This window comes from Anas platyrhynchos, chromosome 3 (genome assembly GCF_047663525.1).
Source record: "Anas platyrhynchos isolate ZD024472 breed Pekin duck chromosome 3, IASCAAS_PekinDuck_T2T, whole genome shotgun sequence".
In the NCBI taxonomy this organism is placed as follows: Eukaryota; Metazoa; Chordata; class Aves; order Anseriformes; family Anatidae; genus Anas; species Anas platyrhynchos.
In genome coordinates this window covers 18,850,709-18,877,898 of record NC_092589.1, presented here as the reverse complement: position 1 = coordinate 18,877,898, position 27,190 = coordinate 18,850,709, and the positions used below count along the sequence as shown (strand labels likewise).

General features: G+C 38.3%; 2 protein-coding genes across 25 annotated transcripts in view; one reads left to right on the top strand and one right to left on the bottom strand.

Annotated features, from left to right (window-relative positions):
* ALK (ALK receptor tyrosine kinase) overlaps nt 1-9,837 on the top strand; it is a 317,869-nt gene extending 308,032 nt beyond the window's left edge. For 11 of the 13 annotated variants that reach the window (XM_072035464.1, XM_072035463.1, XM_038176312.2 and 8 more), the window contains 4 exons: nt 1,010-1,111; nt 2,310-2,444; nt 3,017-3,107; nt 4,159-9,837. In XM_072035464.1, the coding sequence (XP_071891565.1) occupies nt 1,010-1,111; nt 2,310-2,444; nt 3,017-3,107; nt 4,159-4,863 (1,033 nt within the window). In that variant the 3' untranslated portion in view covers nt 4,864-9,837. The remainder of the gene's footprint in view (nt 1-1,009; nt 1,112-2,309; nt 2,445-3,016; nt 3,108-4,158) is intronic. The other 2 variants (XM_072035461.1, XM_072035462.1) reach the window with 2 other exon arrangements.
* The window catches only part of CLIP4 (CAP-Gly domain containing linker protein family member 4), a 52,358-nt gene continuing 32,720 nt past the window's right edge, over nt 7,553-27,190 (bottom strand). For 11 of the 12 annotated variants that reach the window (XM_072035473.1, XM_072035472.1, XM_072035469.1 and 8 more), the window contains 10 exons: nt 25,963-26,199; nt 22,053-22,188; nt 21,217-21,357; nt 18,581-18,664; nt 17,160-17,300; nt 16,595-16,729; nt 14,678-14,801; nt 13,821-13,885; nt 13,082-13,154; nt 7,553-12,467 (listed from right to left, as the gene is read on the bottom strand). In XM_072035473.1, the coding sequence (XP_071891574.1) occupies nt 12,146-12,467; nt 13,082-13,154; nt 13,821-13,885; nt 14,678-14,801; nt 16,595-16,729; nt 17,160-17,300; nt 18,581-18,664; nt 21,217-21,357; nt 22,053-22,188; nt 25,963-26,199 (1,458 nt within the window). In that variant the 3' untranslated portion in view covers nt 7,553-12,145. Of the gene's footprint in view, nt 12,468-13,077; nt 13,155-13,820; nt 13,886-14,677; nt 14,802-16,594; nt 16,730-17,159; nt 17,301-18,580; nt 18,665-21,216; nt 21,358-22,052; nt 22,189-25,962; nt 26,200-27,190 lie in introns of those variants that run through there. The other variant, XM_072035476.1, reaches the window with a different exon arrangement.

The following is a 27,190-nucleotide window of genomic DNA, read 5'->3' as shown; positions in this document are numbered from 1 at the left end:
TCTCTTTTTCCTGCTTGGGGATTCTTCTGTGCAATGACTAAGCCAGGCCTGCCTCTGCTTAGCCTGAGGTCTGCCAGTATGACAGCCTGAGGTGATGCTAACAGAGTGCTACTTTCAAAAACCAAGTGTATGAGAACTGCCTTTTTTTTTTTCTTTTTTTCTTCCCTATCTCCCTTCTCACAAAAAGACCCTGCTCCTCTGTCATATCGGACTCTGCTGGGAAAAAGTAACATCTGTCACACACATACAGTCAGCAGAACCACCTGTCAAGATGAATGCTTTGGTGCTGAGTTTTCAGAGTTGCTTTTGAAGTTTGCACGTTCCAGTGTCTGAGAATACCCTTCAGATGCTCAGGCTGCATAGTTATGAACAGTGATACTGACTTGCATGAGCAGTCTACTGTAACCAACAGCACAGGACTTGGGGCTTGTAGGTTTTATTTTAAGTGAAAATCACAAAACAAATGAAGTCCCTTCTGTCTCAGGAGCATAAGAAGTGATTTTTCTATCTCCTGTCCCAGGTAATAATGGCCAAACTTTCTCCTTCTTGTTTGTTGGTCTTAATAAGGGTTTGGGATTCCACTTGCAGTGCTGAAGACTGGGTATATTTGGGAAAAGCTTTGTTTATTTTTGATAGGGATGCTTGAGGTGATGACTTGTGAGATGAGGTGGAGATCCTGTTGTGGCTGAAAAGTGCAGGATAATTGCTTTGCCAGCAGCATCTTACTATGTGAGTAAGTCACTTGAGTATGCATGTAGATAAGGATAATTCAGGTTCACTGGATCAAGCCTAAGGTGAGGGAGGTTGCAAAGCAGTCCTTACACAGCCTGCCCATTTCCACTGTTTTTTTGAAAAGAAACAGGCCTCTTCAGCATTTTCTCTGCCATGCTGCTTTGCCTAAATTAGTCTGTCCTCCAGCTGATAACGTTAATATTCATAGTTATACAAATCCTGAATTAATAACACTTTCTGAATTCATGGCTGACTCTGCTTTTCTTGTTCTCTGCAGAGCCAGCTACTATCGGAAGGGTGGGTGTGCAATGTTGCCTGTCAAATGGATGCCTCCCGAGGCTTTCATGGAAGGGATATTTACATCAAAAACAGACACATGGTTTGCTTCCTTTACTTCTTCATCTGTGTGTGCATGTGTGTATGCCTGTCTACTGTAACTTTTTTTGTAAGGTCTTAATATTTTGTAAAAAACACATTCCTATTCATTTTCCCTTTAGGAAAAAAGAAAAAAAAAAAAACAAGCAAGGTCCTTCAGAGCCATTAATCTTGGAGAACATGAGGGAACAGAAAGGTCAGCAAAGGCAGGTGTTGCTGGGGAAGCAAGCAGGCAGGGAAGGAAGAGTGAGGCAGATGTAGGCACTGCTTTAAAATCATAGAATGGCTTGGGTTGGAAGGGACCTTAAAGACTGTCCAACTCCAAACCCCTGCAAAGGCCCCATCCAACCTGGCCTTGAACGCTTCCAGGGATGGGGCATCCACAACTTCTCTGGGCAACCTGTGCCAGTGCCTCACTACCCTTACAGTGAAGGATTTCCTCCTAATGTCTAATCTAAATCTGTCCTCTTTTAGTTTAAGACCATTCCTCCTTGTCTTGTCATTATCTACCTGAGTAAAGAGTCCATCTCCATCCTTTTTCTAAGCCCCCTTTAAGTACTGAAAGGTCGCACTGAGGTCTCCCTGAAGCCTTCTCTTCTCCAGGCTGAACATCCCCAGCTCTCTCAGCCTTTCTTCATAGGAGAGGTGCTCCAGCCTTCTGATCACCTTTGTGGCCCTCCTCTGGACTCAGGGCTTTGCAAGCCACACCACAAGCCCAGGACTGCTGTTAGCTAGGGAAAGTTTTCCTGTTTTCCTACGCTCTGAGGTACAAATAGGAATTTAGGGGACTCAGAGCATCAGTGGGGATTCACTGGCATACTTCATGAAGTGGAGCTTACAGAAGAGGAAAAGGTTGCTGTTAGTGTTCAGGCTACTGCTGAGTGGCTGATGTCTCAGAAAAGCACAGTCTTTCACATTTGTTACATCTAGTTGAGCAGTGCTGAGTAAAAGAGCAAAACAACTAGATTTACATACCTATATTGTAGACTCAACTCACCAGTCAACTAATAGCATTCTTAAAATGATTCAAAATCTACCTTTACAACTATAGAATTTAGTATGTCTAAATCCTGCAGCAGTGACTTCCACATTGAGCATGGACTGCAAGGAGCAGTGCTGACTGTACATGTATTTCATTACCCCTCACTGATGATGGTCATTCCTGTCTCCTTCATTTTGGTTTCCTTCTCTTCTGTATTCAGGTCCTTTGGTGTACTGCTCTGGGAGATATTCTCTTTGGGATACATGCCCTACCCTAGCAAAAGTAACCAAGAGGTTCTGGAATTTGTAACCAATGGAGGAAGGATGGATCCGCCTAAAAACTGCCCTGGCCCTGTGTATGAGATTTTAACTTTGATGCATTCATGCAAATACATTTCTGGTTTTAATATTGTTCTCTAGTCAAAAGTTAATGACTTTTGAGATTGATTTTATCTTGGCTGGTCTCCCTTATTGCACTTTGATTGCCAGTGACTTCTCTGCCAGGTAATTTTTCTGTTTTTTTTCGGAGAAGAATTCAGGACCCCTTTCAAAAGTACAGGATACTGCTTGTTTGGTCAAAGGTCGTGCAATATTTCTGTCCTAGACTGACTGTAAAACTGCAAGTGTGTAAGCTTGTTCACAGGTAGGAAAAACTGGGTTCCAGTGCCTGTGCCCCTGCCTACCTTTAGTGAATCGCCCAAGGGTTTCAGGCAAATGGGTTATTTCTCTAATGGGCTGTGGATTTCACCCCACTGGTGGCCACATTTCAGTGGTTACCAGTACATCGGGTGTCTGACTTTGGGGAATGCAGAGTACTCTTTATTAATGAGAGTGGCAACATGTGCTTAGGGTTTCTAGTCCATAGTGACTACCTGTTAAGTATCAGCAGGATCTGCCATTTATGAGATCTCTTGTTCGGCTCTTTCAGGTATCGCATTATGACCCAGTGCTGGCAGCACCAGCCTGAAGACAGGCCAAACTTTGCCATAATACTGGAGAGGATCGAGTACTGCACTCAGGTATCTGTTCATTCATCTCCCATGAGATGGGTGAAGACGTTTCCAGCTGATGAAGAGTTTAGGCAAGCCAGAGTGTGAGATGAGAAGGTGGCACTGCATTACTGCAGTCATCAGTCCAGGAAGGCTGATGTCAGCCTGGGACCAGTTGATGGGACATTTGCCCCATCAGGTGGTTGATCGTTCTGTCTTTCATGTCCAAAAGGGTGTATGGTTACACAGCTCTACAAATAGCAGACCAAATATCTCTCCTGCTTATGAAGACACAGATTTTTTTACCATCATTTTTAGTTGACTAGTATAGAGCAGAATAGCTTGGAAAATGTTTTGCTGCCTGCCTCAGTATGGGTTTGTTGTGTCACCTCATGCAATTATTCTTCTCAGTCACCTTGCTTTCCCTCACTGTTTGGGAGGCTTGATCAGTTTTTCATGAGTGTTTGGATCCTGGGATTGAGAGGCAGTGTTTTCTGTTACCTATAGATTGCCTTGGTGTCTAGCAATAGTTAAAGATTACCCAGATTACCCTGTTTCTCTCAGTTTAATTTTCAAAACTGCTTAAATAGCTCAAAACTGCTGTATCTGTGGATTTGGGCTTCAAAGGATCTGTCAGTGCTGCCTTCTGCCTGCATTCTCACTCCTCCCTGTTGAGTGGAGGCAATACATTCATGGCTGAAACTTTCTCAATATTAACTGAGAATGTTATGAACTTTGAGACAATATAGATTCCAAAACAACATCCCCACAGGAAAATCTGGCTGGACATTTAAAAAAAATGTTTTTCATTGTTTTTTTGCTCTCTGCTGTTCTGTGGTAAATTCTAGTGTTGCTCTTTTTTTTTTTTTTTAAGAGTCCAATTTTACGGGTATCCCATTGTCTTTCATGGCTAATTACACTGTCAGCTTCCTCTGCACATGGAATGTAGGTTGTAGATGGTCTGGGAAAGGTGGTCTCTGATCACAGCAATGACAGTTGTCAGATGTCTCAGGTTTTTAATGAGTCTGAGTATGTGTGATGGCAGCAGACATGGAGAAATTCTTATTCGTCTCTCCTGCAGGATCCAGATGTCATCAACACTGCTTTGCCAGTAGAATATGGCCCGTCAGTTGAAGAGGAAGAGAAGGTAGCGATACACCCAGAAGACCCAGAAGGAATTCCTCCTCTCTTGGTTTCTGCACACCAAGACAGAAAAGATGACAAGCAAACTCTGCCATCTCCACCACCCCTGCCATCAGCCATCACTGCTGGAAAAGCTTTAGGGAAAGCGGGAGCCTTGGAACCGCCAGTCCCTGGGAAGGTGCAGTCAGCTTCAGCTGGGGGACATATCAACATGGCCTACACCCAGTCCAACCCCCCTTCTGAGCTGCACAAAGGCCGGGGCTCCAGAAACAAGCCCACCAACCTCTGGAATCCAACCTATGGTTCCTGGTTTGCGGAGAAGCAGGCCAGCAGAAACAATCCTCTGCTGGAGAAAGAGATGCCTGAGAGGGAGAATTTGGGACACGAAGGAAACTGTACTGTGGGGCCCAACATTGTGACTGGCAGGCTACCAGGCTCCTCCCTGCTATTAGAGCCATCTTCCCTAACAGCAAGTGTTAAAGAAGTGCCTCTCTTTAGGCTCCGTCACTTCCCCTGTGGGAATGTCAACTACGGATACCAACAGCAGGGCTTACCTTTGGAAGCCTCCACGCCACCTTGTGCTAGCAGTTACGAGGACCCCGCCCTTAGAAACAAGAGCCACATAACCCAGCATGGGCCTTGAGAGCCCTCTACCCTCTTGACTTTTCCACCTGTGGCCCCAAGCCTTGAGGAGATGTCCTGTTACCCAGTACGCCACAAGCAAGGGACGTGACAGCATTACCTTCTATTTGTGCCAACTTGCTCCAAAAGTGCCACCTTCAAAGCTGTAATTTCAAATAACCCAAGAGGCTTCAAATCACCAGAGCCCCAGTACAGTAAAAGAAACAAGGGGGAGGGCGGGAAGAGAAAGGAAACAAATGTTAACTGCGAGGCCCAGCTTCCTATCGCATTAACTCATACGCATGGTTGTTGTCATGCCCTTCCTGTGAGCTTTTCTTAGTTGTGCATTCTCTGCTTAAGCGTAAAGCCACAGCTCACTGCCTTGAGTGTTTCAGGTCTGGGATTTTCCGTGCCAAACTTGTTGTTGCTAAAGAATGCTTGGAGAGCACCTGCAGCTGGCAGAGGTTTTAGTGGGTTTGGGTAGAGAGCATCCTTCATCCAAAGTGAGAAAGGAGACAACTTTGGTGACACAATGGCACTTTCCCAAGTTGTGCTCCAGCTCCAGCCTAGTTGTTGAAAGTCCTTGAATGTATAGTAGTTATGGTGGGATAGCAGGGCAATAGAAAGCCTGGTCGTACTGAATTGCTTGAAAGAAGCAACAGGAAGCATAGAGGACGGGTGAGATGCTGTGAGGCATTGTGGTTTGGTGGGGGCGGTTGTTGGTTTTCTCTGTGTTGTTTGTTTTTCTCCTGTGCTTAAGCGCTAAAACTGAGTAAATCCCTGTAAAATTCCTTCTGGCCTACAGAAGTAGGAATGTCCTTCATCACAACTTGTGCATGTCACATGGAACCGAAGTGAAGCTTTAAAGGACCATGATTATGACAGAAACTTCAGCTGTGTCCTGAAAATGGACAGCCATCTGCATATCTCAGAGGTTTAAAGTAGCCTTTCACATACCGTGTACAAGCAAGAACAACACAAAGGCTGTTGACATTGTGCCGCAATCCAGATGCCAGATACTGTTTGTATTTGAAGGGTTTAGAGCCCTTGTTTTTTAACAAAATATGTGTATGATCGTGATTTAAAAGCAAACACTGTATTGATTCATTTGTACACCTTGTGCATGAAAAACATTCCAGTAACTGTATTGTCAAAACATAGATGTAGGAAATGATTCATGTGTAAAGATGTGCGTTAGTAACTTTAACTCACAGGTGCACGGAGCTGTTATAGCACTAATGAAAATTATCTGAAAAGAAGGTGCCTATTTCTATAGAAATGAGTCTTCTGAGGCATCAGCAAAGGAACATGAAGGTGTTCTTCAGGCCAAGACTCTGCCTTCAGTGAAGTAATTCTGAATCTGGCCCTGGCTCCAAATATTGAGGTAAGCTTTCTGTCTGCTTAAGCAAACCAACCAGTATCTGCGTTTACATGCCGTTAACCTTTGAGATATGCAGCTGGCAATCAGAGGGCTTGGTTTGGGACACCGCCCTTGTAAAAAAAAAAAAAAAAAGTAATTGGGGGTAAGGGAGGAGCACAGAGAGAAGTAGTGTTCTCTCCTAACCTGCTTTTCTCACATCTCTGGTATGTAGAACTATTTTATTTCTTTGCAATAATGCCAAATTGTGCGTAGTAGTCAGTTAATGGAGATGTGCTCTTGTGTTGACAAGCTTGAGTGAGGAGCTGCCAGTGATCCATTGCACCGCTGCTGCATGAGCTTGGTGGTGATAACTAAGGTTACCTTTGGGTGTTCTGCTGCTGTATGCGGGCTGCTTTAGCTTGAATTAAGAAAATATTTGTGATTGGTGAGGTCGCTATGTTTGTAGTTCTATTCATGCCGCTAGCCACTGGAGAAGGAGTCTGTCTAGCTTAAGACTGTGTTAGTGTCTCACTGGCCACTCTTTCTACCTCAGTAAAGTCAATGAGGTAGGTTTGTGGAGTCTCAGGAAAGCTGATTAATTCAGCAGGTAAGCACTATCAGAGAATTTTCTTGCACCACAATATTATTCACATATAATAGCAATTTTCATTTGAATATTCTTGCTTTCTCATTTTCAAATGGGTTGCAGCTCCTCATTGTTTTCTGTAGCTCATCTTTGCATAGAAGTAGAGTTTTTGCTGTCCTGCCTCTTACGTGTGACTGAGGACAGAATCTGAACTGTGTACTGACGGGTATTCTTACAGAATACACAAGAACAAAAACATTGAAAGTTAATGATCTTTGTTGAGTTGAAATTACTCTTATATCTGAGGCAGCAGCTCTGCTGCTGCAGAAATGCAGATAACCTACCAGGTTATGATGTAGCATTCTTAGAGAAGCTTAAAAGAACAAGCAGCAAAATGTGATGCATGCTTAAGGAGCATGCTTTCTCCAGCCATGGTGATAGCATGTGTACTACGCTGCTGTTTGTGATGTGCAGTTACATTATCATAAAAGTTTGAACAAAATAGTCTCACAGAGTGAACATTGTAAATGATGAAGGAGCATGTTACTGCTTCTTACCTATGCAATATGTGAGGAAGATAACTGGTCAGGCAAAATGGTGAATTACTACTGAAATTCTCCAGTCCATTGGGTATGGTTCTTGCACTAGCAGTAGGCTTTAAGTAAGCTTCCTTTGTGTCTCCAAAGTGAAATGCTTTTTTTGGTTGTTTTTATTTTGTTGTTGGCTTTGGTGTTTTCTGTTGTTGTTGTGTATTTTAAAAAAAAAAAAAAAAAAACCCTCCCCTGCCTCTTAACACTTGAAATGCAGAGGACTTTAGAACTCCAGTTTGTACTTTTTTAATGTAAAAAAACATCTCTGAGCTCGCCCACAGTGAGCATTTAGTTTTGTGTACCAGGTTGCTGTCTAAGCTCCAAGCCCCAGTTTACACAAACTGCTCTGTAAGCACTGATGCTGATCAAAATGCGATACTCAGAAACAAAGTTTGGAGATTTTGCATGTCTCGTTTCTTAGAATCAATGACAAATTATTTCTATGAATTAATTGACTGGACCAAAGGGTTCTCTCCCACTTCCATGCAGGCTGAGTCAATGACAGTTTCCTGGTCACTCTCTGATTGCATTAACTTCAAACGAATGAATGTATGTCCTGTTGCTGAAATCATTCCAGGATTTCAGTATTAAAACACCATTTTATTTATATCAACCACTGGGATGTTGTAAAGAAAGCTTTCCTTAATAATAAACCCAGTTTCCTCTATTGCTAAGTTAGCAACTCAAACTTCACTTTTCATTGCTGTCCCACCCAAAATTATCTGAAGGGCTGTGACAGGAATTATCTGTCTATGAAGTCCTGCTTCATGTAGCAGTACACATGCGGTAGCTGCAGTTACCCTGCAGTTATACCCTGGGTTGAAGAATTACCAGCAGGAGTTCGTCCAGAGAGGTAGGAAAAAAAATAACTGTCTTTTCCAGGCAGAGGTTGGGGGGAGCTAGCAGATGATGTTTTAGACGTAATGGACTCCGTTTGTCTGTAAGGAGCTGAGTAACTTGTTGTAGTTGTTAATGATGAGACAGTACCTTAAATTATGTACAAGAAGATATCTAATAGAATTTATTATAGCATTTCTGTTATAACTGGAAGCAGTCATTGTCCACGTCTATATTTCACTTTCTACCAGTTTGGCTCTCTAGCCTGTTTCTTTTGGATGTAAAGCACTAGCAAAAGCATTTTGTCCAGTCAATTATTTGAGGTACAAATACCAAATTTCTGTGTCTGGGAAGATACACCTGATCAGTTCTGAAAGCTCCAGTGAGCCATGGGCTTAAGTTACAGACCAAAGAGCACCCCAGCATGTGTAAATCCCCTTCTTAAACCCTTCCACACTAGGCTTACAGTATTGTAGAAGAAACAGTTGAAGTCATTTACAATCTCTTACAAAATTTTGTCTGTTGTTTTTTAATTGTTAGTACAATTTATTGAGACAACATAAATTGTAAAATGTAAAAGCAAGTACAGAACTTGCTTTTAAACTGTTAAACTTTTTCATTTTTAATATTTAAATTCCAGTCTTATGTATATTCCTCATGCTGCAGTGGAAAAGCAGAAAGCAGTACGATCTACAGGATATAAAGAACGAATACGAAAATCCTGTGCTACCACTCTCATACTCTGAAAACAACTTGTTTCCTTGTAGATGTTATCTGTTTCCTGTAGATGTTAGGTAGATTTTCTGACTCTGTGCTGATTTGTAAGCTGCTGAAGGTAAAGTAGGTTAGGATGCCTGTTTATCTACCTTTCCAGTTGTGCTTTCATCTTTGTTTTTACTACTGAACCTTGCTTCTGTATCACATGCTTGGAAATGAAGCAAAGGCCAGAAGTCTGGTTGTTCTGCTTCCTCAAGGAACAGTAGAAGGAGTGGTGGCAAGAGAGGGACTTTGCTGTATCAGGGAAGGGAGGTCAGGTACCACAGACTAAAAGCTCAAAATCTGCGTAAATTTGGCTGAGTCACATCTTTCAGTGGTGTAATGTCACTGGTCCACTTGCTTCACTTCACTCCTGTGTGTTCACAAAAGGACAAAGGCTCAGTGTGAGAGTAACTGCAGCACCACTGGGCACAAATGTTTAGACAAGAGGTAAGAGGTCTGAAATAGAATATGAAGGATTGATTTTTGCACGTTTGCTCCTCTTACTGAGCCTGTCTTTTTGGGGACAAGAACTTTGACATAGGAATAGCATAAAACAGCCTTTAACAGCTGCAAAGACATCACAAAGCATCTGTCCCAAAGTTAAACCCATCACAGGAAATTGCCTGAATTGTCTGCACCTGGCTTCTTCTAGTAACAAAGCTTCATTATAGGAATGTCTGTCTCATGTACAGTAGTTTATGCAACACTGTTGATAAAGGAAGGGCCTATGCACTTCAGGGATACTATGAAGAAAAATACTACCATATGGTCATTGAGTATTTTGTATTGAATAGTGTATTTGTATTGTAAACAAGTGTAGTGAACCAAAAAGGCATGAAGACAAATAAAATGACTGTAAATGGCTTCTTCTGTGTTGGGTTGTATAATGACTGTATCAGCATCAGGTCAGTTGAAGAAGTATCCAGGCACACCTGCACAAAAGGAGCAGGTGTGGTGCCAAACAGAGACTGCCATCTTCCTGGCTAGCAGCCACATGTTTGAGACTTGGTTGTGTTGTAAATCTATGTACCCTCCAAGCTTCTTACAGAAGAGAAAGGTGCTGTTCCTTCTATTACAAGCAACAAAGGTTGGCTTTCACCCAAAGGAAAGTAGCTAGCATAAACAGAGAACAACATGACTTTTCATAGGTCTGATTATAAACTTATTACAGTGAAGTACCACAGGTAAGTCCTATGACAGGCATAGGAAAAGAGAGCTCCTGCCCTGAAATGCTCCCTTGTTCCCGTCTGTTCCACTCCTACATCTTAGGTATCTACTTTCTCAAGAAACATTCCTTAAAATTAGGACCAACATTTATAGAATTATTTATTCTCCTTCACTTGTTTATCCATGTGCTTATTATCCCCTGGCAAGATATTACTGTGGTTTAGTTAACAAAACTCCTGAGCAGGTTTTAGGCACACACCTCTCTTCTCCGTTTCCCCACACATGCTTTGGTTCCTTCCTCTCTTAACTGAAAAGGGACCTCTCCTGTGCACTGCAAAGCACACTACAACATCCTGTTTACATAATTTGTACATAAGAACAGAAGTGAGAGAAAAGATGTACGTTCTGTAAGGAAATAATGAAATTTCTCTTTACCATCCTATACTATTCACCAGGGTTTCATTTTAATAATACCAGCAAGAAACAGATATTGGACAAAGTAATGTTCAGTACATCTTCAAATATAAAGCATTAATTTTTTACATTAAAAATTTACAGCTTTTATATTCAATTTAAATGTCCATAAGCTAGAATACAATATGCAGTATTTTAAATACAGCTCAGGAAAAATAGCTACATTAATTGTTAAAATAACATAATAGCAGCAGAATTCTGTCTAAAAATAGTATATTAAGATGTAATTATAGTGTCACTTCTTTCAAGTAGATAAAAGCAGGCAGATCATTTAAGAATAAAATGACCATTCTGGAATACAAAACCACCCTGATAATATTCAGTAAGATAGTGAGCAATTAAAATACATTACATGTTTAAAACATGGGCAAAATACTATCTGTTTTTTTAAAAAGCTGATATGCAAATGTCACCTCACATTGTGTTACAGTGCTGTTCCTAAAATTAGCCTTAATTTCGCATAAGACTCTTAAAATAAACTTATACTGGATACTGTTCCAAACAAAACAAAAAGAAACATCAGTAACAAACAAATAGCTAGTTAATAGCTTGCTTGAAAACCCTGCGTATAACCCACACCACTGGCAGGAATTACCATGCTGTACTTATACAGACTTAATATTTATAATGTATCTATTATGTGTAGTTCCACTCTGGGTTCATTTGCACTTAAAAATTGTGATACTCATAGCCTGCAGCACACCAACCAAACAACAAAAAAATACCTTTAAAAATGAGGGAAAGTTCTCCAAGAGAGTGCAAAGTGCATTATTTTAAAGAGTGCTTCTTACAGGAAGCTCTTTCAACAAATACATACAACAAAAAGTGCATTTAACAACTACATGCAGTGTCTTTGTGTGTTTTTATAGGCTTTTTACTTAATTCATTCACTAGGATAGCCGCAAATACTTGCATTTATCAGCCCTTCTATATTCAGGAGGGGATAATGGCAGGTGGGTAAAGAGAGTATGGATCTGATGATAAAACATAGAAATACTTCAAGTGCTTGAAAAAAAATGTCTTTTTTGCCTTTTTTATTGCTAGCAGCTGGTATTGAAATTGTCAAAGTGTCTAGGAAACACACATCGCTCATTAACCACCTCCTCTATCAAAAGCAGGCGATGCATGAAGCATTGTCAGTTCATTACTACATGGAAGAAAATCGTTTAAATACTATATGAATCATGAAGCAACTTTAGAGAACACTGGATATACTAGCGTTCTCCAACTGGAGCATGATTCAAATAATACAGCATCTCAAACCCAAAAGCCTTTGGAGTAAGAGTACCTTTTCCCAGGTAAGAGCTGTTTCATTAAGAGAAACAGAATAGTGTGTTTACTTCTTAATATGTGTGTATATACATATATATACACACATACGCACACACACAATATATATATATTTATATGCACATATATATATTATATATATGTAAAATACAAATACAGGTTTACTTGTTCAAAACATAAGGTGGAAATCCAGATGAGGTTCTTGTGTGCTTTGATTTCCTACTTTGTAGCATATTTTGGCTCAGCAAATATCATCTACAAGTTTTGCCCCATTAATCCCGCGATAGGTTACTCTGCTAGGTCGAACTAAGACCCCATGGTTCAGCTTACAGGTGAAATAGCGCTTTTCCCCTACAGAGCCATCATTCTTTCCCTTGGCACTTCGGAGTTCAAGTCCGAGCCATATCCCCGGTGCAAAGTCTGTAGGACCAATATACCTGATTGTACCCATTTCATTGGAGCTGGTCAGAAGAACCTGTGAGCCTTCGTGCAGCTTCACCAGTCCCTCAGTGGTAGTTGCACTGGTATTACTCCAGCTGTGCCGTGACATAGAGCTCTTAGACCTAGTTTGAAAAGCAGAAAATAAAGTTTTATTTCTGTAAAACACCCAAGGCAAATTTGTAATTTAATGCAGGGCAAGAAAAACTCTCAAATTCCTTTAAAAAAAAAAATGGTTTTGATTTCATGTTAATAGTAAAACATAATTTTAATATATTAGAATACACCATACTCTGAAATGCTTGGATTCCTGATGTTTAGCACAGTTGACAATATTGGCAAATTAAGCAGTACAACACATTTTGTTTGGGGCTTGAAAGAGTTTAGCCAAAACAACTTTTAATGTGCAAAGGTCAGTCAGTATTCTGGACTTCAAAGAGCTGTGTGAAAAATACAAGAACTTGGAGAATTTGCAGTGATTAACAATTGGAAAACCATTTTGATGCCACCTTGAATATTGTATTCTTGAATACAATGTTGAATACAATATTCTGTGTTCCAGGAGTGTACTCCTGGATATCCACAGAAAAATGGTTGACTACTGCTTAATCTTCAAAGAAAAATCTTCCAAGAAAAAAGAGTGGACATGTATCTATTTTTTTTTAAGCACAAATATTTTCTTCTGAACAAGAAACAGCAAAGCTAACAGCCAGCTCACCCACCCATTTTAAATACTCACCTAACAAAGGAGTTTCTTCTGTTTATCTCTCTTTGTGAAGATGCAGAAGTTGTGCTTAAGCTGCGTCTAAAACCTAAATGAAAAGGTTAATAGACTGTGTAGAACTTACAGGTGGTTTTTTTGGTTGTTGTTTATGAGCTCATTTTTTCTGTTTTTATTTTTATACTGTTTCCACTACCTTTGCTACATGGTCTCCCTGCCAATTTGGAAATTAAATGTTGAAACTTCTCATGAAAATTAGCGTCTGTAACATGTTCAATGTTCCGAGATGAAATAAATTTAACAAACCAAACAAAGGTAATTTGAAGCAGCCTTTTCACAAAAAATCTTAGGTAAGGAAAACCAAAAGTGACTACTTCAACTATCTCACAGAAGTTTTAGCAATTCTGTATGCGCCTCTCCCTGCACTGATCCCCTCACCAGGGGATGAAGGACCGGGTTCAATTTATGATTACTATAATTAGAGTGCAATACAGTAATAAGGGAAAAGCGTCAAGAGTCTTAACTCTGATGTAATTATTTCCACAAGGACAGGGTTAATAACATGGTACTCCACATTTCATTCTGCAGCCAGTAACTGCGGGCTTCATTTTTAGGATGGGAACAGTCAGACCGTTTGCTAGCATTTGGGTTCCTTGAAAATCCCTTTTGCTTTCACAGAGGTTAGCTTTGTGTAGTAGGTACTAGTTGAAGAATGGTAGAAGGCTACGTAAACCAAATCAATGTCTTTCACACCTACCTGGAAAACTGTGATTTATTTTACTTGATGAAGTCTCTGCGAGAGAATCCAGTGAACCTGTTAATCTAAAAAAGCAATAATAAAATGAAGAAGTCATTTAAACTCAACTTTTAACAGAACTCCTGCTGGAGTACTTCTTGTCAAATGTTGATTAAGTTCTAATCATTTCCCTTCCCCATCCACTCTCAAAAGACACTAACATTTTAATTGTAATAAGGCTGGTATGTAAGAGGTGAACTTACTGATTTGCAACAAGCAAGTTACTATGGAAAGTCTTTTATTAACAGACAGAGAGCATGTATAATTTTGAGGCAAAGTTCTTAAACAGTGTAGCTCAGATAGGATGTTAAGGGAAAGAAAAGAAAGAAGCTCTGGCAGAGTAACAGGATTCAAATATAGCAGGAAAGAGCACGGTATATCTCAGATCTTCTTCCAAAACCAAACTGAGAGGCTACAAATTAGCTTGGTGGATGTTTTGGGTCTTCTGTGCAATTAGGAATGAAATGGTATTTCTAGTCAAGCCCAAAGGCTTCCTTTTGTAACCAAATTTTGCATGGAGCATCAGGATTGTTTTCATTAAATCTAACTTTCATGACCCAGATTGTCCTAGAAATGGAGGCCCTGGAATGAAAATACTTGAAGTAGCAGCAACGGAAATGGAGCTGCATTTCCAATTTATATTCTGCTTTCAAAAAGCTGATCTAAGAACCATAAAGTTTTTAATGGAGGTAATAAACTTCCATTAGCAGAATAAAGAGATTATTTCTTCTATATCTGCTGCAAAACTTCTTTTCCCACTGGAAATGTATTACGAAAGTGTTTGGCAATACAAATATTAAACCTTCCTCAGTGCTTACCTCTGAACACGAGATGGTGGTGCAAATATACCGTATCTAGGAAGACAACTGAAGTACTGAACACCTCCTACTGAACCATCATTCTTACCGTGAGGCTTGTCCAATTCAATTCCACACCAGAACCCTACAAGATTTAAAAACAATAAAATCATGGTTATTTAATAATAATAATAAATAAATAAATAAAAAACCACCACACACCACAGGCTTTCCTTTATCCAGATTGTTGGTACAGTTGATACTCACCCACATTAAGAAAACAGTTTCCAGCTAAAAACTGTCTATCTACCTAATAACATACATACAAAAAAAAAAAAGTTTATTACAAAAAAAAGTACCAGAATAATTATCTTTAGATTTACTGTATATGTTTTCAAAAAAAATAATAGCATTTTAATTAACACAAAGTAAAAACCTTTGATATTTAAATTAAGTTGAATGGAATTGTTACCAAATGCAACAGGGGCTACTTGACAAAAAGGAGATATGAAAGAACAGTAGTGGAGGTTCAAGTTTCCCTCTTCAGTCCTCTGACCACATGATTTATGCCTCATCTGAGATCATCAAAGCTAAAATTTAATTTCTGACATTAATTCATTCCTTCTCTCCAGCTAGCAAGTTACAATTACTGCAAATATTAAGGGTGACTGTATGATATTGAGAATAGGATATAAGAATCACAACTTGCCAGCAATTCATCTCATACAGCATACTGAGTAGGCATCAAGATGATAATAAGCCTGATCGTTCATAACCCATGATAAATGAGAGCTAATTATGTAAATGTGCTAAATTTTGTACTCCATTAGCAGGCCTTATGATATCCATCTCCAAAAGATTCAAAAATTTAATTAAAGTCACTTAGTGCTAAGGCACTGGATAAAATAGTAATTCTAATAATCAGCTCATGAAACTCAGGAATGACAACTCATGAATTAGGAGGTCTCGGTTTGTTAGAAACTCTCTCCTTCCTGTTTTCAGAATTAAATAAATATCTGCATTTTGCAGCAAAATGAGTAGGAAATAGAGTTCTGGTAACTTGACAGAGCTTTGATATTAAAATTGAAATTTAAAAATGCATGTTACTACTAGCTTTGCAGAGCTGTTTTTACTAGCTTTTCCCATCCTTGCTTCTTGCAATACCATACTTTTCACCAAAAAAAAAAATCTTTCCTTAATTTGGATTTGAAAGGGAGGATACAAACTGTCAAACAGTGTTCTGGTTTTAAACTTCTTAGAGTGTATTTAGGAACCGGTCCTTTTCTCATTGTTTACTCCGTAAGAAGTAATAAGAATGTAAGAGTGACCACACAGAAGTGTAGAATTAGTTAAATTCAGTATCTTAAGCAAGGACTGCCTAAAATGAAATTGGGGGAAGTGATGAGAATTAAGGAAATATGTAGTTTGCTCTGCAATCTCACATATTCTTTTCTTTTTTAAAATGTTGATGCCACCAAAGATCAAGAGTATTGCTCATTACGTATCAATTAAGTGGACCTTAAACCAGGTACTTAAACCAATACTTGCCAGCCAACTGCAATTATGCATTGAGCTTACAATAATATTATAATCTTATTAAAAGATACAGACATAAAGAACAGAATGTGGTTTAAAAAGAATAAGTAGTCAAAAAACTGTTTCCATAATTTAGGTCAACTTAATTTGTTTGAAAATGTCTGGATACACTGCAACATGGTTTTTATATTTTTCCTAATTTACACACACACACACACACACACATATATATTCAATGAAACATAGGAGAAAGAGAACTCTGAAACAAAAAAACAAACCACTAAATTTAGAATATTTTGGAGGGAGTTAAGAATAAGGAGTTATCAATGGTTTCCTTCTTGTCCTCATGTGCAAGCTATTTCAAATTGGTTCTACAACATACACCAGGTGTATTGCAACTACCTGGTGCAAATTTTGTCGTCCCACAAAATCTAACGGTGCCTGTTCTCTGTCCTACCACCAGTACTCTGTCTCCAACTTGAATTTCTCCCTCATTGAAAGGAAATTTCCTCGTAGATGAAGAAGAACTGTACAGCCCTGTTCAAGAGAAGAACAAGATTTCAAACCATTAATGTTATGTCTTTAATTTTAAAGAAAATCTTAGTAGATAGTAAACCACTTGATCGGTCAAATATCAATCCAAATATCCAAGTAACATAGTGTACCTTTAATACATAGCAACACAAATTTGCTTAGACAAAGAATTGCTTTGCTCCAGTGGACCATTGTGGACTACAGCCTTTTCTCTATGAGCTGAAAGGCACAGTGGCAAGATATAACATTTTTCTGCTTGAAGATGTTACAGAAAATTACGCAGCCGCAAAGCTTAAGTTTATCAATAACCTAATTCCAAGTGCCTTTCTTTAACCATCTCATATTCTGAAACAGCCCAAGTAGTTCCACGTAAGTATTTAATACAACAGTAAACTTTCTAACTTGAAAATATTCCTTGAGAAAATTATCATACCGGCACTAATTTTAGATGAAACAGAAGATGCCCTAGTAAGTGGCTTTTTATTGCTGCTAGTTGAGTTCCGCTTCTTAGAATAATTCTGCTTGCCTTCTAAGGACGTAGTAGAAGAGGAAGAGCTGCTGTATCCAGGAAAACCTACAAGACAAAAGGAAATAGCCCTTCAGAGATCACATTTGGAAATGGACAGACTAAGCAGAATAGAAAGCTCCTGCATGAGGGAAGTTATCTGTTCTCCATACAGTGGGAAGAATGCAAAGTAAAGGGTCAAAATTAAAAGTTTTTTTTTCGTTTGTTTGTTTAAGTAGTAGTGAAACAAACACACGCCAGGAATAACATAGGTGGACCTGGTTCTCCCTTGGGAATATGGTGCTAGTTTAGTGCTGTAATAGGTCTCCAAAAGTCCCATCTTTGTTACTCCATGAAAACTTTTCTAGACAGTCCCAAGCAGATTTACTAGAACACGGAAGCCTTAATATTAAGAGATCATGCCACCACACTGTCTAGACTTTTAAAGACTTGATGAGAAGTGGAAGGAAGGTGACAGTATGTGAATGAATTATTGTCTGGATTAAAGCCTACTATATTCTCTTCCATTGTGTGTTAATATTAATATTTATACAATAAGAAGTGGAAATAAAGAGCTTTCATCACCATTTGCAAACCCTGATATCTAAACTGTCCAATAAGATTTACGTTCAACTTTCCTCCATCATTTTCAAGACTCCCACGGTACTGTTTTGATTATTTTTTTTATTTTTTTTTTTTTACCAACAATGGCAATATGGTTTTACAGAGGAAATCCCAAAGGCGATTTGATTTTTATTTTTTTTAAGAACACCCCTGAAAGTGAGGTCCCTTCACATTTTAAATTCAGCATACACACACACAAAAAAAAAGGTTCAGCAAAGTCATAATCCAGTTCTGAAACTAGATGATTGCAGAGAATGATTTATAATTAAATGGAAATTTTTAACAAGCTAGTTTCATTTTTCATAAAAAGCTTGCAATTGTGTCTTCCATGATACCCATCATCAAAAAATGAGCAGCACAGAGCAAAAGGTCTCCCTTAGAAACATAAGGTACATCTGTAGGTACTCTGGAATGTCATTTACTAAGAGACAGCTTTCAGCTTTACGGACTTGTCTGTATTCTTGGCCGTGTATCTGGGTAGAGGTTGTTGCTGCCAAACCAGCAAAGAATGCCAGGCAACATTCACATAATTTACCCTTGCTCCTAATACACTAACGTGTACTTGCTTGGAAATTGAACAGATAGACAAGGTTTTTATTTTTTTTTAAGTAAGCCTTGCAGATGCAAGGCTTTTACAGAGGCAAAACAGCCATAATACTTCTGCTCTACTCATTTTTTCTCAAAATGTTAAAAAAATAAAATTAGTTTAAAATTAATTTAGTTACCTTCTTTTGCAGGTAGCATTTTTCCCCTGTTAACAGTCATTAAGTTGGTTTCAGAAGCACTGGGTTTTTTAGACATATTTAGGCCTGGAATAAAAATATATACATATATATAAATATCTATAGAATTCAATTGTATCCTAACAATGAACAGCAATTTTACAGGAAAATCGTGTAAAAAAATCAATTTGAAAGATTTGCAGATTAACGGATGCATGGATAAAATGGTTAAAACTGTAAAACTCTTTAAATTCTTGCTAAATAGGTAAAACATGACTGCAGAATTGTTTTAATGGATGTTAGACACCTTAACACATTAAAACAGTCCAAACTATCTTGCCACACTATTACATGGTCTGCAAAATATTCATGTTTATATTGAAGGAGCTTCACTTAAGCCTTTCAAATATTCACATCTATTACATAAATAACACACAACAATACTTTCATAGTATTTAAGGCACATTATTCACTCCTATTAATTTCATATTTAAAGATTAAAGATTACAGAAAATTTTTTAGATCAAATCTTCAATCTATAAATAATGAAGTATACCAATACCATTTTTAAGGAAAGATCCTTACTCTTAGAGCAGCAATGTCGTGATATGCGTATGAACTAGTATTCATACCTTTTACATTCTATAAATAACTGTTTCACATTTCTAGCTGTGTTCTAACCAAACTCAGCAAATAACAAGCTTTTTTATGATTTGCCCCGTCCCTGTTATGAAGAAGAAATCCTATATTTTTTATTTATCTATCTCTCTCATCTTAATTCAGCTACAGGGGCTGCACTGGTTTACAGAAAAATTTGCAGAAATTTTATATCATAGCCATTTAAAAAAAAAATCTGTGACTGATAACACATTTCTCAATTTGATTAAAGTAATCCTTTTTCTAAAATCTTGAAAAAGTGCTATCATCAATCCAATGGATGATTCAAATCCAGCAGAAACAAATCAAATTTGAAAACCTCTACACAGTATCATATTTCACTTTGCACCGTAAAACTATGTTTAACTGTATCTACAAAACACATTTTTTTCCTGGATTACAAGCCAGTTAACTGTAGAGACAAAGTTTAAAGGAAAGAAGAGATTTAATCTGGTGATGCATATAAACACTGCGAAACAAAGTTCTGCGTTATACAGCTTTATCCTCCCATTCTAGATAGTGAAACAGCCAGGCACATTCATTCTAATGGCCCTTTCGATACAAGAACATGAACATCTTAAAAATAACAGCTTCAAGGTTACTGTTAGTAGATGTAAGTTCTGCTGGGCATAACTCACTCTGATTTTACCTACAGCAAGCATCAAACATTTTAAATTTACAAAGACATGCAACTTTGACAGAAAAGACAGTTTATGGGTAAACTGTCTTGAACACACCGTCTGTGGCAAAGGAAACAGACCTCTCCATTACAGTTTAACAAGTTTTAAACAGTTCACACCAAACTGAATCAAACATTGAAAGAATTAATTTAATGAAGTCAGCATTGCATAGATCTGCTCCTGAGCAACACAGCTAACAAAGTAATTATTCAGAGACATATTTTATGCAGGACATCAATTTCTAAACAGCTTAAATCTTGTGTTAATTGCAAATACACATAATTAGGGCTTACTTTCCCCCTCAATGTATGCAGAGGTACATGAATCATCCAAAATGCTGCCAAAACACCCCTCTTACCAGCCTGTCACATTGTTTCAATAGCCTGCATAAACCTGCCACATTGGTAAAGAGTGGAGTATTTTAGGGTACATGAGCAAATTCATAGAAAATGTATGCATATTCTTCCATCCTTGAAGCTGTGTTGCCTTAGTATGAATCATCTAAACGGATTCAAAGGACTAAAGACATCCTAATGTAATATATTTAATAACATTATTTGTCAGCCAGCCAGCTATAGAGCCTGATTATGCATGGTGGGCACTGTACACAGCAGGAAAGAGTCTGTTCTCAACCTTGAAATCTAAACAGATGAGAAGAGATGCATCACTTGTACTTTGCAAGTCGTAAATTAATCCTTCCGTATAAGTTTATTTGAATAAATCACTAACAGTCGAAACCAGTGCCAGGGACTGAGCCTGTAACTCTAACCAGTAGTTTAAGGCCTTAGTACAGTAACATCTGTTCTCTTCTAATTTGCCTCTGGTTTTACCCAGATAATTTAACTAGCAGATAAAACACAATCAGTTAAATGGTTACTTGATTGTTTTGCCAGAAAATTAATTGTATTCAATTTCTATACATAAAATTGTATATAGATTGGTGAAAATCTTGAAACTAATCTCAACGTTTCAAGTTACCCAGGAAGATCGTAGTAAATGAAATCAGGTTATGTTTAGACATGTAATTAATATCACAACCAATCAGAACTTACTTTAAAGGATCAAGAATAAATGCCATGATGAACTACACAGTATATAAAGACAAGAACCTCTATTGGCACATAGTCCCTAAGCAGCTATACACAGCGTCCTACCAGGAACATGCAGTCAACGGTACCTTCTCATCCCATGTGATGAACTAATTCCAAACAAGTACTTTAATATCAAGATTTACAGGACTGGTGGTAATTCTTGAAAATTAGCTTCTCTATATCCTGTCTCAACAGGAAAGAAAATACTCACCAGAATTCACTTTGGAAGTTACGTGCGTTACATCTATTTTCTTGGATTTGACCAAAGGAGAAGATCGCATGGAAGTACTCCGTACAAAGGGTTTCTTCTGATCATAAGACTTGCTTATTTTAGAAAGAGGTGCAAAGATACCTGGAGAGAAAATTGTATGGGCCAAAAAGAATCAGAGATAATATTAATGTAATGTCTTTCTCTTACATCAGTTAATTTAGGTATTTTTTCAGCCACATTCATGGCTAGTTATGCTGTTAAAGCTCTCGTAGAGTAGGAAGGACTAGCTCAAATGGAATTGCGAAACCAAAAGTCTTATGAAGCAACTTGAACAAAGTAATTCAGGCAGTCAGTAGAACTATCAATTATGATCTCCTTTTAGGCCTAATGGTAACACTCAGTTTCCGCTGCTATAAAATGCAAGACTTTATCTCATGAGTATTCATGAAATATCAATGAAAACTGGAACAGGTTGAGAACAACTACAAGCATGCCTCCTTTCAAAAAGGAAAGCAAAGCAAGTAAAGAAACATGACTATGTTATGAAGCTACTTCTTACAAGAGAAGTAGCTTCAACAGTACAGACATAAAAACAAGACAGATTATTATCTCAGTTTCAAGGAATACCATAAATTTTCATTATTTGTCTCAATGTTCTTGCAAATATTTGCAGCCAAAAAGCTAGGCCAGGAACACTTAAAAGAATCAGTAAAAAGAAAACTATAAAAAAGGCATCATAATCTGCATTTATTCTCCCCAAAAGTTTATATCTTCCAAAAGTGTTTTTTTTTTTCCTTTAATCCTCTTAAGACATAAAGTATAAAAAAAGGTTATACCGCGTTTTGGTGCACACTTGAAGTACTGTACTTTCCCAATACTTCCATTGTTCTTTCCTTCTGCTTCATCCAGTTCTATGCCAGCCCACTGGCCACTGGCAAATTGTGTTGTACCACAAAATCTTAGCGTACCAACCTAAAGCAAAAGGCATCAACATAGAAAGACTGTTAAAAAAGCATTGTTTGCAAGAGCGTAGTATACATTATGCAGGTGAGAGCAAATCATCGCCAACCTTTTAATCAGAACAAATAGAGAAATGCAAACATAATGATCTTTCTTGATGATTGACATTCCTATCTTTCAATGCCAACAAATGCATTTTCCAAAACTTATTATTCCTTCTGTGGATATTTTGAACAATAGCAGTGGCTATTGACAGCTCTCATAACAGACTAGAATTCAACAGTAAGCACCATTGTACAATACAACTCAAACTCAGCACGGTACATGAGTATATGCCTAACAAGAAGTTCTACTTTCAGTGACCTCCATAAAAGTAGTTCCAGAAACCCAGTTTGATAACTTGCTGAATTGAAAATTCCATGGAAATATTAGATTTTAAATTCCGTAACTTTTTTATTTATGTTACAAGGGTTTAAAGGTAAACACTGCCTTCAGAACATATTAATCTTTTCCAAAGAAAATATTAAGTCTTTTATTCCCCTCTTATGATTAAAGAAAATTTAAAAATCTAACTAACGTTTTAAATATTTTGTTGTTGTTTTAATATATATTATGTGGACTTAAGACATTAGTCTTGCTAGTGGACCTGTATTTACTCTGCACAAATACACATTATAAGCACACTAACTTCAAGCAAATCAGGGAGCAATATCTAAGAGAGAAGTATTTAACATTGATTTCAATTCATTTTCATATAAACATTCCTATCAGTTATAGTAATGAAAACCCTTCATCTTTCAGTTGCTCAGTTCTCATCATCCCCTGTGACCTTAATAATCTTAGTTAATTTTTATTTTTTTTTTTACCATGACTTTACTGTCTAATCCAGTCTTCAGAGAGTAAACAGACAGGAACCTATTTTTTCTCTAATCTACAACTTCTTGGCTATGATTTCTTAACATTTTATAAGAAATAAACATTACCCAGAGACTATTTTTCTTTTACTCTGAAGATCTTTAAACTTGATTGTTATGGGCAGGTACATAACATCTAAACACAAACTTTTTAGCTACCAACCCACACATCAAATTCAACTGGGAGAAGTTTGACTAAGTGGCCTAACAGATTCTTCCACTCTCCAACAAAGGTCGCTTACAGAGGGAAGGGACCAGCAGGCATCTTAAACCCTAGGACTTGAGTAAGAAAGGAGCAGAGGATACACAGGCCATGAGATACATAGCAGAAGCAGGAAAAAAGTTTCCTCCCAGCCACTGGTTTCTCTGCAGACACATTTCACTTGAGCATCCATTCAGGTAACAAAATTTAGCAGAGTAGGAGCCAGCAAAGCTGTGGGACCCCAAATTGTGTACACACAAGTATTTGCTTTTACAGGCTTCTACCAAGTAAGACAACTACAACAGCAGATGCAGCAGCAATCACGAAGAATCATTTACTACACTTGGGTTTCCATCTGCATTAAAGCTGACAAGTTAGGAGACTGCAGAAGCAGGAAAGAAAATAGGTATCTATAAATATGGCTCATAAAAACACTGCTACTCCAGTGCCTCATTCCAGCTTCTGTATTCTGGAAAACTAATCAAAGAGAACGTTAGGAATTGGGTACCATTTTCATCACTCTGTTTTCACTTCTGCTCCATCCCACACACATTTATGAGTATAAATGGGGAGGGGGAGACAGGTCTGAAATCAACTTCTCCATTCAGGCAAATGGAGAAAGTGGGTGGGAAGCAGCACTCCTCACACAGAGGGAAAGGAAGGAAGGGAGGAGAGCAGACGTGGAAAAGGAAGACTGAAAAGCACAACCACATTCTTCCTTCCCACCTGTCATACGACAGCTTCAGCTCCTGTAATAAATGCTAGCAACTCAGAAAGCTTTATCCACACACAGTAAGCAAAATTACAGTCCAATGAGTACTGCGGGCCTTATTTCTAGCAAAAATACACAAGAGTACTAATTTCTTCCCTTTCTTTCTATAGAATCTTTATTAATTTGCATTTATATTATTTCCCCTTGCTTTTGCTGTGCAACAGCATTCTGTAAAAGAAAATTCCATGGATTTGTTATTTGTCTTTTAAGAGCAGGCAGCTTCCTCTGCATACTGCAGTTAAAATGCCTTCTGCACAGGTAGTGATTCCCTAACTTCTTTGGACCTGACTCCAAGAACATACCACAAAAATGCAGGATGGAGGCAGCTCTGCACTCTCAGTGGGGTCCATTTTAAAACACTTCAGTTGTGGTAATTGGTAATTACAAAGTTATACTAGAATAATACTAGAATACTAGAAAAATTATTAAACATAAAACTATTCAAACATAAAATTTTGCTCACAAATGTCTTCAGTATTTACCAGAAAAAAATATTAGGAATCGTAAAAGGAATACTAGCACTCTTAAATCATTTCTGAGCCCTTGCTATTGCAAATAAAAGGTATGGATATTAACTGCAACAATGTTAAATTTTTCAAATTCATTTTTAAATAGTGTCTAGCAAGTTAGCTTCTTAAAAGCTATTCAAATCTGAGCGGGACCAGTATTAAATGTTCTTATACGTCTACAGAACAATATAATGATCCCTCTGGCACAATACTGCTTCAAAGATTTTAGCTGCATTGCACCAGTGAAACTGGGTTACTCTAGGCTAAGCAGAATTGAAGATTTTTTCTGCTGCCTTCTGGAAACTGACAGGGTTCATTAGTGAATGAATACTGGCAACTTTGAAACTTGGACAACTCACAAAGTAATCTGTAAATGTTACTATAATTTAATGTAACACCAAAAGTGTTAACAAACTGAATGATGCTGATGTACTACAGGATACTGTTAAAATTCTGTATATGGATGCAGATGTTGTCTGTCAAAACTGCTTTCCATGGGAGTGACTCTCTTTACCAGCTAACTGTTTGGCTCATTACTTCATGTAACCATATCCTTACTGCCAGAGTTCATACTTCTCAGACAGCATTTTAGAGCCACAAATTTGAAATATGACTATCCAGAAATTATAAGGATAATACAGAATCATAGAATGTTTTGAGTTGGAAAGGACCTTACAGATCATCTAGTTCCACTCCCCCTGCCATAGGCAGGGATGCCACCCATTAGACCAGGTTGTCCAGGACCTCATTCAACCTGGCCTTGAACACCTCCAGGGATGGGGCATCCACAACTTCTCCAGGCAGCTTGTTCCAGTGCTTCATCACCGTGCGAGTAAAGAATTTCCTCTTAACATCTGATCTGAATCTCGTCTTTTAGTTTAAAACCATTTCCCTTGTCCAATCCCTACATGCCTTGGTAAGGAGTCCCTCCCCATCTCTCTGGACCCACTCTAACAGGTCCATGTCTTCCTTATACTGGGGGCCCCAGGACTGAATGCAGTACACCAGGTGGGGTATCACACAAGCAGAGAAGAAGGGGAGAATCCCCTCCCTCAGGCTCCCGATCTTTTGATGCAGTTCAGGATAGAACTGGCTCTCTGGGCTGCAAGTGTACAACGCTGGTTCACATTTAGTTTTTCATCCATCAGTAACTCCAAGTCCTTCTCATGAGGGCTTCTCATTAATCCACTCAGCCTGCATTCATGTTTGGGATTGCCCCAGCCCATGTACAGGACCTTGCACTTGGCCTTGTTCAACTCTTTGAGGTTTGCACGGGCCCACCTCTCAAGCCTGTCCAGGTCCCTCTGGATGGCATCCCTTCCCTCCAGCAGGTTGACCACACCACCCAGCTTGGTGTCATCTGCCAGCCCACCAAGTTACTCAGCGTACCTTCTGTCCTGCAATAACGACACGATCTCCCAGCTTCAGGCCAAGCGATGAAAGCATGGCCTTGCCTGTGACATGATTACGGTTTGGAATCACGGCTTTTGAGACATCACATGACAGAGACACTGCATCCAGCAGTATCTGCTTGATTTCTTTTGCACTGGCTGCTGCGTCTGCCATTTCCAGTGGCATATCTACTGGATCAGGAACCACATCCACTGGGATCTGCCCTTTGTCATTCTGTAAAAACATAACATACTACTGGATTTAATGTTGTGACAACTGATTAGAAAAAAAAAAAAAGGAGCAGTTTATGAAGTTTTTAATCCACTTAATTAGTTATTTTTCCTAGAACATAAACAAGGATAAGAACATCCACATTTTCAAATGAGGATGCCAAGACATCCTTAGGCAAATAAGCTAACATTTATGGTGTCATATTTTCAGAAGTGCTAAGTTTCCAAAATTGTTAATCTTAACAACATTATTAGTACTCTGGACACACGAGAAAGAATGGGAAAAAAAAGCACCTAGATAAATCTGTTTACCCTAACACAGATTCAGTCAAGTAAGAGAGAATTCTGGTCATACCAATACTATAAAGCTAATACTTCCCACAGAATTTATCTTTCCCCAGTGTACAGTTTAATCCTTGGTGAGGCTTATTCCAATTGTAAGATATCATTAAATTAACACATATAGCATGTGTAGAATACACAAAAAAATTGGTGTCTCACATAAACTTGAACAACTTTATTCATGTATTTATTCAAATATGGAGTACTGCATGTGAAACACACTGAGGATTAAAAATCCTTTCCAAACAGTTTCCACGTCCATACAGCAGTTACTGTGATTCCTCTATGTCCCGTGAGATGCTTGCCCTAGGCCAGAGTCAGCAGAGTACTAACTAACCTGAAGTTAACCTTAACTCAAGGCCAGTTGATCAGAGAGCATATACACTGTTTGGCCTTCAGGCTGCTACAACGGCAAGTTCTGCCTACCCTCTCTTCAAAGGCATTAGTACAAATCTTAACTCATCTTCCAAATTTCAGTTTGTGGAAGCACAATTATCTGTGTAAAAAAATGAATTTGAAAATGGAGAACTGAGATACCACCTACACTTAAAATCCAGGACAAGTGGCTACACACATAGAGCAACGTTTTACACTGTAACTCAGGCCTACTATTTGGTTAGTAAGAAGAGCAGCTAATGGTTCTTCATTATCAG